The 17370-nt window shown below is 41.4% G+C and overlaps 1 protein-coding gene and 1 long non-coding RNA gene across 3 annotated transcripts; both read left to right on the forward strand.

Annotated features, from left to right (window-relative positions):
• Positions 1-9: 9 nt before the first annotated feature.
• On the forward strand, positions 10-11531 carry LOC100388015 (uncharacterized). 2 transcript variants are annotated; one of them, XM_078345696.1, is made up of 4 exons: positions 10-419; positions 4456-5133; positions 5323-5425; positions 6374-11531. In XM_078345696.1, exons 1-2 carry the CDS (start codon positions 282-284, stop codon positions 4711-4713), a joined length of 396 nt encoding a protein of 131 aa, XP_078201822.1. In that variant the 5' UTR covers positions 10-281; the 3' UTR covers positions 4714-5133; positions 5323-5425; positions 6374-11531. The 2 variants fall into 2 exon arrangements, with proteins under 2 accessions (XP_078201822.1, XP_078201821.1); XM_078345695.1 differs by lacking the exon at positions 6374-11531 and having other exon boundaries at positions 5323-5894.
• Positions 11532-11622: 91 nt separating this feature from the next.
• Positions 11623-16820, forward strand: LOC144578678 (uncharacterized). Its single transcript, XR_013524935.1, has 2 exons — positions 11623-12849; positions 14025-16820. It is a non-coding gene; the product is annotated as an uncharacterized LOC144578678 (long non-coding RNA).
• Positions 16821-17370: the final 550 nt, after the last annotated feature.

Here is a 17370-nt window from a genome sequence, read left to right on the forward strand (position 1 = left end):
AAGCAAAGGGAAGGGTGCTCTCTGCGTGGAAAATTGAAAGCAGCGGCCTCTGACTGTGGCTGGATTTAGTGAATTGACCACTTGTGGCCCTTGGTCTAGATGGTGGTTCCTTTTAGACCAAGGAACGGTAGAACCACAAGGAACCAAAAGGGTTAGCTTTGTATTCCCCAACGTTGGCCAGATTTTCCCTAGCGCCAGTCTGATAAATGAAGGCTTCTAGTTGTTTTTGAGTGGCGCATCTTCAGTACTTTATCGCTCGAGTTTGCACGTACAGACGCCAGATGTGTGTTCTTAGTCATCTTTTGGAAACATTGACCCTGAAACTGCAGGCAGACTCTGAAGAAAAAAAAGAATTAAGTCGGATCTGGTCGTTCATTCATGCGTGCACTCAAACATCTTGCCAGCGTTCACCGTATCAGGTAGGAGAGACGGCAGGATTCACTAGCAAACAGAAAAGCCTTATCCCCAGGAAACTTTATAGACTAGCGAGAGAGAGAGAGAGAGAAGTTTTGTGGGGGTTTTTTTGAGACAGACTTGCCCTGTCACCCAGGCTGGAGTGCAGTGGCACGACCTGGGCTCACTGCAACCTCCGTCCCCTGGATTCAAGGGAGTCTCCTGCCTCAGCCTCCTTAAAAACCAGCCTTCAATCAAAACCCCTATGTCTCAAATATATATGCGCAAAAAAACAAATTTCAAAAATGGGTTAGAATCATAGAATCATATCTGACATTGAAAATCTGCCTTTATTTGCTCAGGTTTTTTGTTTTGTTTTGTTTTGTTTTGTTTTGAGGCAGAGTCTTGCTCTGTCACCCAGGCTACAGTGAACTGGCGCTATCTCAGCTCACTGCAACCTCTGCCTCTGGCGATTCTCCCAAGTAGCTGAGATTACAGGCGTGTGCTACAACGCCTGGCTAATATTTGTATTATTAGTACAACGCCTGACTAGTTTTTGTATTATTACTAGAGAACTGGGTTTCACCATGTTGGCCAGGCTGGTCTTGAACTCCTGACTTCAGGTGATCCACCCACCCACCTCGGCCTTCCAAAGTGCTGGAATTATAGGCATGAGCCACTGTGCCGAGTCTATTTTTCTGAGACAGGTTCTCCCTTTGTTCTCCAGGCTCGAGTGGAGTGCAATGGCATGATTACAGCTCATTGCAGCCTTGACCTCCCAGACTCAAACAATTCTCCCACCTCAGCCTCCCGAGTGGATGGGACACAGGCATGTGCCACCATGCCTGGCTAATTTAAATTTTTTGTAGAGACAGAGTTCCACCATATTGCCCAGGCTGGTTTTGAACTCATAAACTCAAGTGATCTTTCCACCTCAGCCTCCCAAAGTACTGGGATTACAGGCATGAGCCACCATACCCAGCCTGCTCTGTGATTTGTAAACACATTACCTAATCTGAACCCAGGATTCCTTTGTATGAAATGAGGATAACAAAACCTACTTCATCAGTTGACAAAATTAAACAAGATAATGGCAGAAAACGGTCTGGTGGTGCCTAGTACATAGAGCACAATCAACAAGAACTATTAAAACTTAGTGTGTCACAGAGTTTGAAAACACAATTTAAAAATTACATTTTATGATAAAGGAAAATGTTGGAACTGTATTTCTGACTACATTTTTTAATCTGAGAGTTTCAAGGAAAAATTTTGTTTCACCTAAACTATTGTTTGATGTTTCATAGTCACATTTTTTTAAACAATTTGTGAAAATATGCAACAATGCTTTAAGTTGTACTCTGATACCCCTGAACCAGGAGCCTTGATTTATTCATCTTTTTTTTTTTTTGAGATGGAGTTTCGCTCTTGTTACCCAGGCTGGAGTGCAATGGCGCAATCTCATCTCACCGCAACCTCCGCCTCCTGGGTTCAGGCGATTCTCCTGCCTCAGCCTCCTGAGTAGCTGGGATTACAGGCACACGCCACCATGCCCAGCTAATTTTTTGTATTTTTAGTAGAGATGGGGTTTCACCTTGTTGACCAGGATGGTCTCAATCTCTTGACCTCGTGATCCACCCGCTTCGGCCTCCCAAAGTGCTGGGATTACATGCTTGAGCCACCGTAATTTCTATATTTTTAGTAGAGGGGTTTCACCATGTTGGCCAGGCTGGTCTCAAACTCCTGACCTCAGGTGATCCGCCCACCTTGGCCTCTCAAAGTGCTGGAATTGCAGGCATGAGCCACTAGGCCCAGCCTAATAACTAAACTTAAAAAAAAAAAAAAATGAATAAATAAAGCTAAAATCTCCAGTTGTGTGCTTGATCCCATTTATTCCTTCTCCTGGAACTTCATGTTGCCCTCCCTCCTTTATGGCTTCTTCCTTTATGGCATATTTGAACATGATCAAATACTATACCTCCCATACATATGCAGAAAATCCTTGCCAGAATTTCATGTCCTTTCTTATGGCTCCAGCTTTTGCTTATTCTTCCCTCTTCACAATCAAATTTCAGAATGAGATCTTCATGTTTGTTCTCCCCACTTCATCTCCCATTTCCTACTGAACCCACTGCTAAATAGCTTCTAGTCTCAATACTCATTACTATGGTTGCATCCTATAAAGTTTCTTTTCCCAAATCCAATGGTCATTTCCAGCTCCTCCTGTTTCTTCTGAAAGCCACACACTCCTGGGCTATCTTCCTCATCTCTTCTCGATGGAGTCCTCTTTCTTCTGCTATGAATTAAATACATTGGTAGCCCTCTGGCTTCCCTCCTCAGTCTTCTGCTCTTAGCATACTTAGATAATCTCATCTACTAACTGCAAACATCATTTTTTGGTCTATCATTCCCAAACTTCTATCTCTAGAACAAATCTCTCTCCTGAGCTTCAGACTTACAAATCCCAATTGTTGACTGTTATTCCCTTTTACGTATTTCATAGGCTACTTAATATTAAAATAATATCTAATCCTGAACTAATCCTATTCCCGTATCCTCTTCATGTAACTTTTCTTGCTCTTCCTCCTAGTACCCTATCTCAGTGACAAATCTATGTTTTTAGCTGGACTTGGTGGCATGCACCTATAGTCTCAGACACTGAGTGGCTGAGGTGGGAGGATCACTTGAGCCTAGGAGGTTGACGTTGCTGTGAGCCTGGATTGAGCCACTGCACTGTAGCTGGGGCAACAGAGACCTCATCTTAAAAAATATATATATAGGTTTTATTGTTTCCCTCTCATCCTCTAATCCACTGAGTCCTAACAGTTCTATCTTCTAAAAACCTCTGAAACCCATTCATGTTTCTCAGTGTCCACTGTCACTGTTTAGTATAGTGGTTAAGAGTGCTCATTCAGAAGCTAGACAGTTTTCTGGGTTCAAATCCTCACTTACCTCACATTATCCAGCTGCATGACTCTGGACAAGTAACAACCTCTCAAGTGCCTCAGTTCTCATCCCTCAACATATGTGACTCAGTTCAGATCACCAACATCTCTACCATAGATTACTCCTATGGCATCTTAAGAGGTCTCCAGGCCTCCAGTATGGCTTTTCTCCAATTCAGTCTCCTAAGTATGGCCAGCAATCTTTCTAAAATGCAAATCAAATCATGTTATTCCTTACTTTAAGCCCTTAAGTGATTATCAACTGTCTTCAAGAAAAGCTTTAAGCTCCTTAACAATGCACATATGGCCTTTAAAATCTGTCCCTGTTAAATACTAAACCGGTCTCTTATTGCTCTTCTCTATCACATGGAAACCTCAGGACTTACCTGCTATTCTTTGCATATGCTGTTTGCCCTGCCTGCAAGCCCTCTCCCTTCTAAACTCTTCCTACCTGTACATACAGTTGGCTAGATCAATGGATACTGCTCTATTTCTCTGTTGGGTATTCCTTTTTTTTTTTTTTTTTTTTTTTTTGAGGAGTCTCACTCTGTTGCCCAGGCTGGAGTGCAGTAGCACAATCATGGCTTGCTGCAGCCTCCGCCTCCCAGGTTCAAACGATTCTCCTGCCTCAGCCTCTCAAGTAGCTGGGATTACAGGCACATGCCACCATGCCCAGCTCATTTTTGCATCTTTAGTATAGACGGGATTTCACATTGTTGGCCAGGCTGGTCTCAAACTCCTAACCTCAGGTGATATACCCACCTTGGCCTCCCAAAGTGCCAGGATTACAGGTATGAGCCACGTGCCCAGCCAGGTGTCACTTGGCCTTCCTGCCTCCTAAGTCATGCCAAGTAGGTCCTTAGCATCCTATACCTACCACTATCTTAGCTTTTATTTGTTAGTCTGTAATAATTGACTCTAAGTTCCTTGAGGATAGTGATTATGCCTTATTCACAACTATACTCCCCAGTGGTTAGCATAGTGATGCACACATAGTAGAAATTCAGTAAATATCTGTGGAATAAACTAATCAGTATGTACTGTTTGCACAACCTTTTAATTAACTGTATCTAGACTAAAATGATATACCTAACATGTCATTTCTGATCGAATGCGTCAGAAAGCCATTTTTGCAGATGAAGATGGATCTGGAGATAGTGATGATGAAGAAGAAATTTCTGAACATGACAGATTGGAAACCGTCTCTAGTAATGAGGAAGCAGAAGAGGAGGAAAATGCTGATCAGTATATGACTGCTAAGGGCATCAAACAAGGAAAACTTGAGGAGTTGGAAGAAGACAGTGAAGTTAATTTGCCAGCATTTGCTGACCGAGACGATGAGCTTGAGGGGAACTCAGCAGAAGGGGAAGTGAAATAAGCTGGGGAAAGCAGTGAGGAAGAGGACTGCACTGCAGGAGAGAGGGGCATTTCAGGATCAAAGACTGTTGGAGAAGGTAGTAAAGCAGAGCTGTCACCAGCTAATCCCCGGAGTGACCCTGTAAATCTGGAGAAGTCTGTCAATGAAGAAAGCAGCCCTCACCTCTTCGTTTCTGGGCACTGCACAGCTGTGCCATTTTCATCTGAAGATGAATCTGAAGAAAGCTCTTCACTCAGTGCAGAGGAAGAGGACTTGGAAAATGAGGACACTTTTAGGAAAAAAGTTTCAGAGCCTTCTCAAGTGGGCAGTGGTCAGGAACTGGGGTGAAGAAACTTAATTGATGAGACCAGTGATATAGAAATTTACTCAAAGAAGAAGAAGATTGCAAGGAAGAGAAGAGTGATTCCACCGAAGCCTCAGGTAAGCTTCAATTTAGTTGGTTGCTGCTATGAACTTGACTCTAGAAATGGTACCCAAAGGAATGTCTACATTTGGGGGTCTGTTGATTTTGAGATTTGGTAAGTGTTGAAATGCTGCATTGTGGATGGATCTCGGGGGAGGGGAGACACGTAAACAAGTCTAACTGGAGGTTGGCATTCATCATTTCAGGTGCCCTCAAGTGGAAGGAAGACCTTTTCCAGAAAGGCAACTGAGGCCTTTGTGAGGCAGCAACAAGCAGCTCTAAACCTCCGAAAGCTTATTTATGGGACAGGTAAAGAATTCTGGTTCAGAGCTGGAAACGTTTCAGTTTCTGTAATTATTTTCTGAAAAGGAGATAGGGAATTGGTTGGAGGATTGGGCTGATATTGTTGACATCCATCATTGCTGGCCGTCATTTGGCAGACGTCTTTAATCATCAGCTTACGAGGACCACATATTGGTCTTGTGAAGTACCTTTATGGGTTTGTTATAAAACTCAATGCAAGTCATGTCCGTTGCATCATGTAATGTCCCCTTTTAAAAAGTCATTCATGAGAAATTTTTTTGTAGAATTTAGTGCCAGAAAAATATTTCTGCCCATATAAGTATTTATTTGTTCCTTTCTGAGAATGAGAACCCTGTATAACACATTTTGTTCTCCCTTTTGCCCTTGTCCTCTGATTTTATGCTTTGTTAAACCTACCTATATGTTCTTTGTGGTAGAATTAATGGTTAAAATAAACATAGAGTGGTGAACTTTACATCGTGTTTTCTGGTTGCTGCACGATGAGATCAATGCCACATGGTGAGACACTTGGGCTCGGCACAGTGAATTGGGAGGGTTGTTGTGTACTGATTTTCATTCACCTTTTGTCTAGGTACTCTCAGTGATGAGAAGCTCAGCACTCTTTAGAGCTCTTCTTTAATAATTGAAAGCTCTGGTTTTAAATGTCCCTTCCCTCCTTGACCCCTAATATTCTAAGTCCTCCTCAACTGCTTAGCTGCTGCCGTGCAGGACTGCAGGAGCCCCCACACATGTAGAGGAATAGCTTCCTGGCCTCTCTTTACCTGTAGCTGACCTGCCCTCTCAGTGTCTGACTCATATGTGGCCATTGCCATACTTATCACAGACCGTTTCTTCCACTGAGTTGGAAGAATCGTGGCCTAACTGGTTGAAAACAATGAGTCCTGTAGGGCTGTAGGTTTTGTTGTCACTTTTCTGCCATGGTGTTCTCTTTAGTGACAGAAGATAATGAAGAAGATTATGATACCTGAGAAGAGCTTGGAGGGTTGTTTTGTGTCAGCCAGCCTGACAGAGAGTGTAAGCACAAGGCTGACTCTTTGGACTGCTTTCGATTTCTTGTGGAGGTGCCCCCTGACTGGAATGTAGAGGAGGTAAGACTGTGTAATACGTTTGATTTATTAGAGAGTTGTTCTAGAATAAGATTATCTGATGTCAATATTCCTTACCTGTTGTTGGTTTCTTATTTTTATTGGATGACAGGTCATCCTCACAGATACTGTGGTGGGCACTCCATGCATTCTAAGCAATAACACATTCTGAGTTTAGTTAGTCCATTGCACAGCCCACGGAGGACAGGTTCAGCTTCCAGTTTGAATAGCAGTGCCAATCTTTATTTTGAAGCATCACACATAAATTTTTATACATCTGATGTATTTTTTGTCTTATCACTAGGATATATGTAGCATCCCTGAGTTAACATAGTTTCTGCTATTCGTAAGCATCCAGAAATCTGTGATACCTGTAAATGTTCTTCCTGCAGCTCACCACTTTATAGTCACACTGGAATTCATTCAGTACTCAAACGCCACACAGCTTATCCTCGTCTTAGGCCTTTTCTCTTTCTCTCTCTTTTTTGAGACAAGGTCTTGCTCTACATTCCAGGCTGGAGTGCAGTGGCATGAGTGTACGGCCCACTGCAGCCTCGACCTCCTGGGCTCAAGGGATCTTCCCACCTCAGCCATCAGAGTAGCTGGGACCATAGGCACGAGCCACCAGGCCTGGCTGCTTTTTGCATTTTTTATAGAGACAATGTTTCACCATGTTGAGCTAGTCTCAAACTCTAGGCTAGAGTGATCTTCCTGCCTTGCCCTCCCAAGAGTGCTGGGATTACAGGAGTGAGCCATTGCGTCACCCCTTTTCTCTACATTCTCTTCTGGAATGTTCTGATCTTCCAAAGGCTGCCTTCTTTTTTATCAATTCAGTTTGGCTTAGGTGTCACTTCTCACAGAGGCCCAATTGCTCTCATCCTGCCTATTGTAATTTTCCAGGTAACACTTAATGCTCTTTATGAGATTTTTATTTAACCATTTTTTAATGGTGAAATTTAATACAGATATAGAAAACCACGTAAAAACAATTGTTTAACTTAATGGGCTGCCAGAAGGTGAATACCCCTGTACTCAGCACTCAGGCTGGGAAATCAAGCTTTGCTGCTTGATTGTGACACCTGCCAGGGTCCTCTTCTTGTGGAAGGCGGTGTGGTCCAGCCTCTTGTGGCGACTCTTTTTTTTCTTCCTGGTTTCCTCTTCCATGCTTCCATAAGCATCATAGTTTACTTTTACCTGATTTTCATTATGGGTTTTCCGTCTATCTTTTAAAATTTTTGGTCAACAATCTTCCTTCACATTTCCTTTTTTTGATTACATTTTATTTAAGAAACCAAGTTGTTGGTCTGTAGAGGTTCTTGTATTCTGGATTTTGTGGATTGCTTTGCATCACTCTGCCATGTCTCAGGCCCTCCTGTATTTCCTGTGCATGGGTACGGAACATTACTGATATAAATTCTGTAATGACTGGAATGTATATCCAAGGTGTGGGTTGTGGCTACTTGTGGCTACTGGGCACTTTGAATATGGCTAGTGAGATGGGATAACTAATTTAAAATTTTTATTTAATCTTAATTAAGATGAATTTAAATAGCCACATGGTTGTATTTACCTGATGGATGACACATGTAGCAGTTGGATAGGATTTAAATTTGATTTTTATTTTTCAGTGAAACTTCTTCCCAGGTGGTGGTGTTTTCTTACTGAGAGGCATATAAGGACTGGTTGTGTCCTTTTAACGGCATGAGATGGAGAGATGGTCTAATCTGCCATACACTGGGGCAGTGGCCAGTGATTTGAATTTCATGGCATAGATGGAAACTTCCAGGTTCTCTTGGTGGTAGGCAGAGGCCTCAGTTTTTAAGAAACTTCCCAGTTTCACCCCTGCCAATGAGGATGTTGATTGAGGATATTCCTATCAGTTTTAAGTAGAAGAGATTGTTTCTTGATGTTGAATTTCAGGTAAGGAATCTAGCTCCTGCATATCACGGTGGTGGTGCTTGGGCTGAGACAGGTCTAGAGAGCACAGTCTGAAAAGGGGCTCAAGGAAGTAGCTGTGAAAGACCCCTGGGATGTTTTCTGCTCCCCTCTCTGCAAATCCCCTGGAGGGAGATCCCGTTAGTCACTATGGAGTGTGTGTGTGGGGGGGGGGGGCGTGTGTGTGTGTGTTCATCACTTCTTTTATTTTCATTTTATTTTTCTGCATAAAGTCTGCAGACTTTCCAACAGTACCTTGATGTTTTCTGAAAGCAGAGTCTATGTGCACACTCTAGGGCCTGAGGCCTCAATTTGGTGGTATTTACTTGGGACTGGTGTGTACCTACAAACTGTGTGATGGGGTCAGGGCCAAAGAACACTAGTTTCTGTGTTAAAAAGATATTTCTTTCAACTGGATAACAGGCCAAGCCTAGTAGAGAAAAGGTCTACTCTGCCATAGGATGGGGCAGCAGCCTGCAGTTCAGAAGACTGTTGTGTGTCTGGAAATTTCCAGAGCCTCCATTTGCTGGCAGAGGGCCAGAAGGGAGGGCGCATTTGTTTGCAGATCAGAGGAGGGGGTCCGTTCACCCTGACGTGATGTTGGCCATGTGTGGACCCTTGAGTTTTCAGGGTTGGATGTCCTGACTGACACTGCCATAGGAGGGTGTAAGAGGCTGAGAGTGATGCAATTGTAGGCTGTGGGGATGATATTCACAGGAAGCCTCCCTGTTGCCTGTGGCAAGAGCAAAGAGTGAAATGCTTGGGGCTGGGAAGAGGCAACAAAAGCCTACAGAATCTATTCTCAGTTCATCTCCCATCCTAGTCCTATCATGGCCTAACATCCTTAGCTACCGATTGCTGAGGAGATTCTGCACATTTGTGTTCATGTGGCCTTGGTTGTCGGCAGCTTAACATTGGTGCCCATGGCATCTGTGCCTGCATCTGCCATTTCAATGGGCTCAGAAACAGGCTAAAGGGCCTGCAAGCTTCCTCCAGTTTCCTTGTATATGCATGTGGAATATACTCTCTTGGCCTGGGTCTTTCCTGCCTTTTCTTGCCAGTTGGGTCAGATCTAGCTTATTAACCAGTGTTTTTTGAGCTTTAATAGAACTGGCTCAGACCAGTTGGAGACCTGAAAAGGGCTATGTGATAGACATTTTTTTTAGAGTAGTTTCAAATATACAGCAAAATGGAGTACAGACTCCAAAGTTTCCATATGCCCTCAATTGCTGTACACTCTTGGGTCACTCCACTAACAACCTCCTATACCAGAGTAGAATATTTGTCATAGTCATGGACTTATACTGACATGTCATCATCACCCAGAGTGATACCCTTGGTGACGCACATTCTGAGGGTTTGGAGAAATGTATAACAAGTATATGTATAATGAATGTATCATCATAGCTGTCATGATATCCTGCAGTGTATTTTCACTATGGTAATTATCTTGTGCTCTATTTATTTATCCTCTCTTTTCCTAACCACCGCAAACCACTAATCTTTTCAGTCTCCATAGTTTTGCATTTTTCTGAACGTTATGTTCATGGAATCGTAGAGCAGATAGCTTTCCAGATTGGCTTCTTTCAGTTAGTAATATGCATTTAACATTCCTCAGTGTCTTCTGATGGCTCAATAGCTCATTTCTTTTTAGAAGTGATTAATATTTCATTTTCTAAATATACCACAGTGTTATTTATCAGTTAAGCTACTGAAGGACAACTTAGTTCTTCCTACGTTTTGGTAGCTATTTTAGAAACTGCTATTAAACATCTGTGTTCAGGTTTTTGTGTGGACATCAGCTTTCTGGTCATTTGAATAAAGACCTAGGGACTGCAGCTGCTGGATCACACAGTAAGAGTATGTGTAGTTCTATAAGAAACTGCCCATAATAGGAGAGTCTTTACAATGGTAGAGGAGAACATGTTAACATACTGAAGAATCAGTCCACTGAAGGAGATAGAACTTGAGGATCTAGAAAGAATGATGTAACCATGAGAGCTGTTAAAAGATATGATTAGGCTGGGTGTGGTGGCTAAAGCCTGTAATCCCAGCACTTTGGGAAGCCGAGGTGGGTGGATCACGAGGTCAAGAGATCGAGACCATCCTGGTCAACATGGTGAAACCCCATCTCTACTAAAAATACAAAAAATTAGCTGGGCATGGTGGCACATGCCTGTAATCCCAGCTACTCAGGAGGCTGAGGCAGGAGAACTGCCTGAACCCAGGAGGCGGAGGTTGTGGTGAGCTGAGATCATGCCATTGCACTCCAGCCTGGGTAACAAGAGCAAAACTCATATAATTAAGGCATTATGAAATGTTAGGAGGTATATTTGAGCATTCAGAAATTTAAAACCAGGCAGCCCCAGGCTACAAGCAGCTCAGAGCTCCAACATAGAGGATTTGGGAGGGTAGGAGAAGACTTACATTGTGATTGTAGAAGGAAAAGAAAATGCTTGATCTGGTAAAGTGCAGCAGTGGTCTCATTTGGATCATTACAGTGGAAAGTCTCTAGGTAGATGTTAGTTGATGGTTTCTGACTGGTTAAGCTTAAGGTTCCTTTTATTTACACTGAGTCAAGTTTTGGTTTGTTTAAGGTGGAACTGAGAGCACTGCACTGGAGCCATCCTGAGCCTCATGGCCCCCTGTTTATTTGATTATTTTTTTCACAGAGAAGACCCTTTAAAAAATATCCATTGCCCTGCCTCGAGTGCAGTGGTATGATCACAGCTCACTGCAGCCTCAACCTTCCAGGCCCAGGTGATTGTCCCACCTCAGTGCTCCCCATCCTCAGTAGCTGGTACTATAGGCATGTGCCACCATACCACCATGCTCAGCTAATTATTTATCTGTATTTGTTTTAGAGGTGGGATTTCTCTCAGTTGCTTAGGCTTGTTTCAAAGTCCTGGACTCAAATAATCTGCCTGCATTGGCCTCCCCAATTGCCAGAATTACAGGCCATCTGACACAAGAAAAGAAAATGAAATACCACATGTTCTCACTCTTAGGCAGGTGTTGAACAATGAGAACACATGGACACAGGGAGGGGAGCACTACACACTGGGGTCTGTTGCGGGGAATAGGGGAGGGACAGTGGGGGTGAAGTTGGGGAGAGATAGCCATCTAAATCTTTTATCTCAGATTTGCCTTGTGAGAAAAGGAGGGATGATTTTTCTGACATGATGAGGGAGAGAAAGATGAGGTGGGTGCATTCTGTGCATATTATTTTCTTAGGTGATGGGAAGATGATCGGCTGTTACCTAATGGGATATCTTTTCTCCTTAATTGATTTGGCAAGATATCAGAAGAGAGAAGTTGAATAAAGGAAGAACACAGAAAAGATTGGTCGAAAAGTTAGAACATAGAAAAAATGATGTCGTTGGAGACACAAACCTTTTATTGATTTTTGGAAAATTTAGGGCCAGTGTGTTGTGTAAGAAATTTGAATTTGTGATGATACCTGTGACCATTTTTTGATATTTTTCTGGTTCAGCTGAGTGGTGTCACTGAGCCAACACAAAGTGAGGCTCATCCAGGAATGAGATTTTGCCAGAGAAAGGACGAGCAGCAAGTCAGGGAGCTTAAGGCAATTATTAGAAAGTGACTGTCTAAAATTGCTTAGGTGGAAAGAGACAGATTGGATTTTGGTGTTTGGTATTTGGGGGAAGAGGTATATGGGTATGTACATGAGATGTGTTGTTCATTCTCCTGAGAGAGAAAATGGGGGGATTAATGGACTGTAGTTCTGGACAAGGTGGAAAACTCTTAAAGTGGAAGTATTGGGGCAAGTGCTCTGACAGGCTGGGATGGTGTAGTCAGTCCCTTCACCTGGAAGTCAGTAGAATGTTAGCAGTCCAGACTCAAACTTTGTAAAAAACAGGTGGAGAAAAGGAAGTCCCTCACAGTAACCAGCACCGTAATCAAGACGAGTGTTTCCAGAATAAATTGAGTTATCTGCTTTCAGCCCCAGGTGGTAGCTCTTCTCTGCCCTGATGATATGTGATAATAATTTGTGATCCTCATGTCTTAAAATGGAGTCACTCATCTCCAGTAGAATTAAGTCTACAGTAAAGTTGTCCCCTCATCCCCAAAGAGATAAACACATGTGAAGGGGCTGAGGTGATAACAATTATTGCTGTCTGAGATCATGAGAGACCTGAAGTGAACTGATAGGAAGTGAAAGGTGGCTGAGAACAAGAGAATGGACCCATCTGCAGGGGATCATAAAACCAGCAGAGACAAGATCTTGTCTAAGACATTTTCAGAAGCTTTGCCCATGAGAACTATAAGGACTTCTCCAGACCTGGTGGCTGCTGCTATGATCTCTGCCCCAAAGGAGCATCTGACAAACATCCAAAGGGCTTCTGGACCCACTGGATTCTTCTGGAGGTACATTGGTCTCTTGAGCCATCACTGTGGTCTTTTATTTCTTTTATTCCTGCCTGTGTGTGGAATGATAATTGCCTAATTGATAGTGTGAATGAATACCTCTTGACAAATGGTAAATCTGAGTATATATAATTGGCTGCCATGTTACCGTGAAATCTCAAAGCTTCAGTCAGTGTCAGCACAGCTAGGCAGCTTGTACCCAATGCTCATGTCAGTGGGCATTGTCTACAGGCACCTAATGACTCAGGTACTTTAACAGTCACTGATGAGTGTATCTCCAAGGAATAGTCCAACAACACGTGGCTGGCCTGACAGAAGGTAACTCTATGTCTAATCCAGGGTCATACTGAGTGGACATCTGCCAACCAGAGGTCATTCCCCCTGCCTGCCATTGAGCAGTTCAGAAGTAACTGGTGTAAGCAGACATGAGTGCACTTGCTCAAGTCACTATTTGCCTCTTCCAAGGGCATCATACTTAGGATCTAGGTGATTGAGTCCTACACATTTCACTTGCAAATTATATTTGAAAATTAGAGTAAATTACTATTTGCTAGTCATTCACAAAACAGTTTTTAAAATTGCAATTCCAGAACCCACATTAACATCCAGTGACCCATAGAAAGCAATAGAGACATGTATTAAATGTTCTGGCAACTATGTTGCTAGTCATTCACAAAACAGTTTTGAAAATTGCAATTCTAGAACTCATATTAACACCCAGTGATCCATAGAAAGCAATAGAAAAACGTATTAGGAAAAATGTTCTGGCAGAGTCTGGCACTGGCCTGGTTACCCAACCTCAGGCATTGGTCACATTAACTCACAGAGTTAATAAAAATAGAAAGTACCAACCTTCTTACACAAGACGTTAGGAACTATTAGTCGATTTAGATAGATATAGAATTTTAACTAGGAAAATATTACAGTGTCATCCTGAAAATTACCTCTTCCAGAGAACCCAGGAGGTCATGATGACCCCTGGAAAGCCCAACCAGCAATAACAGTGAAATTTACATAGGTGCATGAGTGCAGAAATACAGTCTGTACTGAAAACAAATTTTATACTCGGCAAGAATTACAGGATATACATAGAACTTTTGTTCATGAAGTAAAATCAGATGTACAAATTACATATGGTTTAGGGGTTAATGGTGGTGAATTCATTATGCTTACAGGAAGCAAAGGAGGACCAATGACTGGAATAGTAAAGAACTCCAGGATTCATGATGAACTAATTGCTAGAGCAAAAATCTGCAAGATCTTCCTGACTTATGATGGGGAAGGGGTAACTGAAGTTGGATGAGACAGTATACAAACATGATTTCCAGGTTTACCTAAACTGAACAATGGAAGACTGTAGAAGATGACATTAAGATTTCTCAAGAATATGGAAGATTATTACTCACTTCTGATGGGACCTTGTAAGTCACCTGAAAACAATTCACATGAAAAACAACTTTTACAAAATGTCAAGTTATGCTACAACATTCACATAATATACAGTACAACCCTGATCTCTTGGCTGTCATAAAGTGTTTCTTACCTCTAAACCAAAGTTTCATTTTATAATTTAATTTTTTTCATTTTTCTTATCTTCTTAGCTTAAGAAAAGCTCATTGCAGGTCGGGCACAGTGGTTCATGCCTGTAATCTCAGAACTTCGTGAGGCTAAGGCAGGTGGATCACCCAAGGTTAAGAGTTTGAGACCAGCCCGACCAACATGGTGGAGCCCTGTCTCTACTAAAAATACCAGAACTAGTTGGGTGTTGGTGGCAGATGCCTGTAATCCCAGCTACTGGGGAGGTTGAGGCAGGAGAATCGCTTGAACCCAGGAGGTGGAGGTTGCAGTGAGCCAAGATAGTGCCATTGCACTCCAGCATGGGTGATAGAGTGGAACTCTATCTCAAAAAAAAAAAAAAAACCAGAAAAGATCATTGCAAACTTTTTGTGTGTTTTTCATATATGCTTGCAGAGGGTTGTAAAATTTTATTGCAATTATTCGTGGTTTAAGCTGAAACTTTTCTAATATTTCTTTAGCAATTATGGAATAGCATGCTATTTCCTTTCCATATTCAATTGTTTCTTCTGTATTTATTACCCTAGCTATAGGATTCTGTCTTTTGAACCTCCCCTGCAGTTAGGTATGGCCATGTCATGAAGTTTTAAGCCAATAATTTGTAAGCAGTGTGCTATGAGTACCTTCTAAAAAACCTTCCTCCTTCTTTTCTTTCTCATTTTCATTACAGTAGTCTGTAGTGAAGATCCAATAGCTGGAGATCAATAGTCATCCTACATAATGCAGGCAGGGGTGATGGGCAACACGGTCTGTTAACTCCCTTTCTGGAAGACAAATTTCACAAGACTAAGAACCCTACAGTTCAATTTAAAGAGCTGCCATTCTGGGCACTGACATGCTTCCACAGAGATGTTTTGTTGCAAAAAGCAGGCATGCACTCAGAGAAGCTTATAGAAACAGGACATTGGTTGTAAGAAGAGGGGCTCATCTTGGACAGTACAGCCAGGTCTCATGGATGTTCCAACTCTTTAGGCTGACTTGATCACCTATCACAGGCTTTCCCTGCTCCTGGGACAACCTGGCCTCTTGCCTCAGTGCAAACTGGCTGCTTCTGCAAAGCTTGTTGTTTCTCCCATGGTTTCTGTGTCCTTGTCCCCACGTCTTTGGCTTACATGTGAGGTAATATCAACCAACCCTGACACTGGTCCCAACTCCACATATATTGTGGAACAGAGGTTGTGTTTTTTTGGTTTCACAGGACAAAATATTTTTAAAAATAATAGATTTTTCTTAGGTTGGCCCAGGTCCCATCTACTGTAGGTAGGGGAAACTTACTCAAGGTCAGGATGATGGCATATATTCCGTGATGTATTCAGATCTTATTGTATCTCTAGTATCAAAAATAATAATGCATGGTCCAACTTTTTAAAACAAATTGGAATTTTAGAAATGGACTTTTACAATTGCTCTGAATCTTTGAATAAGAACATTAGATTGAATTTAGAAACAGTCACAAAAATGTTCAATAAAGCCTGGAAAAAAGTGCAAAGAAAAGAAAATTCCAAGTTCTCAGCAATAAGGACCAAATGAATGACTGAAAAAATATGCTTCTAATGTACTTTTATATACATATAGCTATATTTTAATTGATACATAATAGATGTATATATTTTCAGGGTATATCTCCTAATTTAATATTTTCCTATAATTTGTGAAGGTCAGATCAATGTAATTGGGATATCCAGCACCTTAAATATCTATCTTTTCTTTATGCTACAAGCATTCCAATAACTCTTTTCTAGCTATTTTGAAATACACAATAGATTATCATAAATATACAAGAGATTATTATATGATGTATTATTTAAGCACTAAATATCTAAGTGTGATGACAATCTTTTAATTTAGTTCAAAAAAGTTAAAAATTGTATATACAGTTGTATAATCATAAATTATAAAACTACACCAAAATACTGACACCTGATAATTTTGGTTGTGGGTCAATATTTTTTTCACTTTTCCGCTCAAATTTTCTGTGTGCTACAAATTTTGTACTGTAAGTATGAATTATTTGACACTAAAAGTAGACCCTAAATAGACCTGTAATCCTGGTTTTAAAAAAACTTTTAGCTCCTGCGTTGGGATTAGCAATGCAAACTCAGACATACGAACACAGAAGGCGGCAGCAGAGTTATGCTGATACGAGGTTCAAGAAGAAATTGATGTACTCCAGTTTGTGACAGAAATACTCTAAATAGGGTTTTCATTTTGCCAAATATCCATTAACCTCAGGCCCCTTTTAGATATGTTAACACTTTTTTTGTCAGCCTGAGATAAATGATGATCATTGTCTGCATGTTTCCAAACCCTCATTAAGTCCTCTATTGAAGTCCTCACAAATGACAGCATTTGAGAGAGGTATTTTGCCACACAATTAAAATAAACCTAGAAAATGTCATTGATCACTTCTTTCTTCTTGAGAAGAAAAAAATTAATTCTAACTATTCGAGATCTATCAATATAGTCTAAAACAGCAACTAATCTGGGAGAATTTTAAGCTGGTTTCTGAACAAGTCTGGGAGTTGTCTTGCATTGTAATAATGCTCCCTTCCCCTTCTGTCCTGTAAACATTCCCCTCAAAAGTAAGGCTTCTTCATGAATGAATGTATGCCTCTACTCCAGTTCATCACCTGAACACCCCATTTGCAAACTGGGGGTCAATAAGGTAAATGTTAATATCATTGGGAAGAAAGAAATGCCAGCATAGCCTTGTTACATGCCAAGTCGCATTTTTGTCTGTTCCTGAAGCTTCCATATCATCTAGACCACTGTAATTTTCAAAATTTTATTTTAATTTATCCATATATTCATGGATACGTTAATTCACAAATTCATTTATTTACTCAACAGATATTGGTAGAAAGAGCTAAAAGAATTATGAGGAACACCTGAAAAACTATCAGAATATTAGAAGAGCTGTAAGAACAACCTGCAGACTGTTTCTGG

The sequence above is a fragment of the Callithrix jacchus genome, chromosome 12 (genome assembly GCF_049354715.1).
Source record: "Callithrix jacchus isolate 240 chromosome 12, calJac240_pri, whole genome shotgun sequence".
NCBI lineage: Eukaryota > Metazoa > Chordata > Mammalia > Primates > Cebidae > Callithrix > Callithrix jacchus.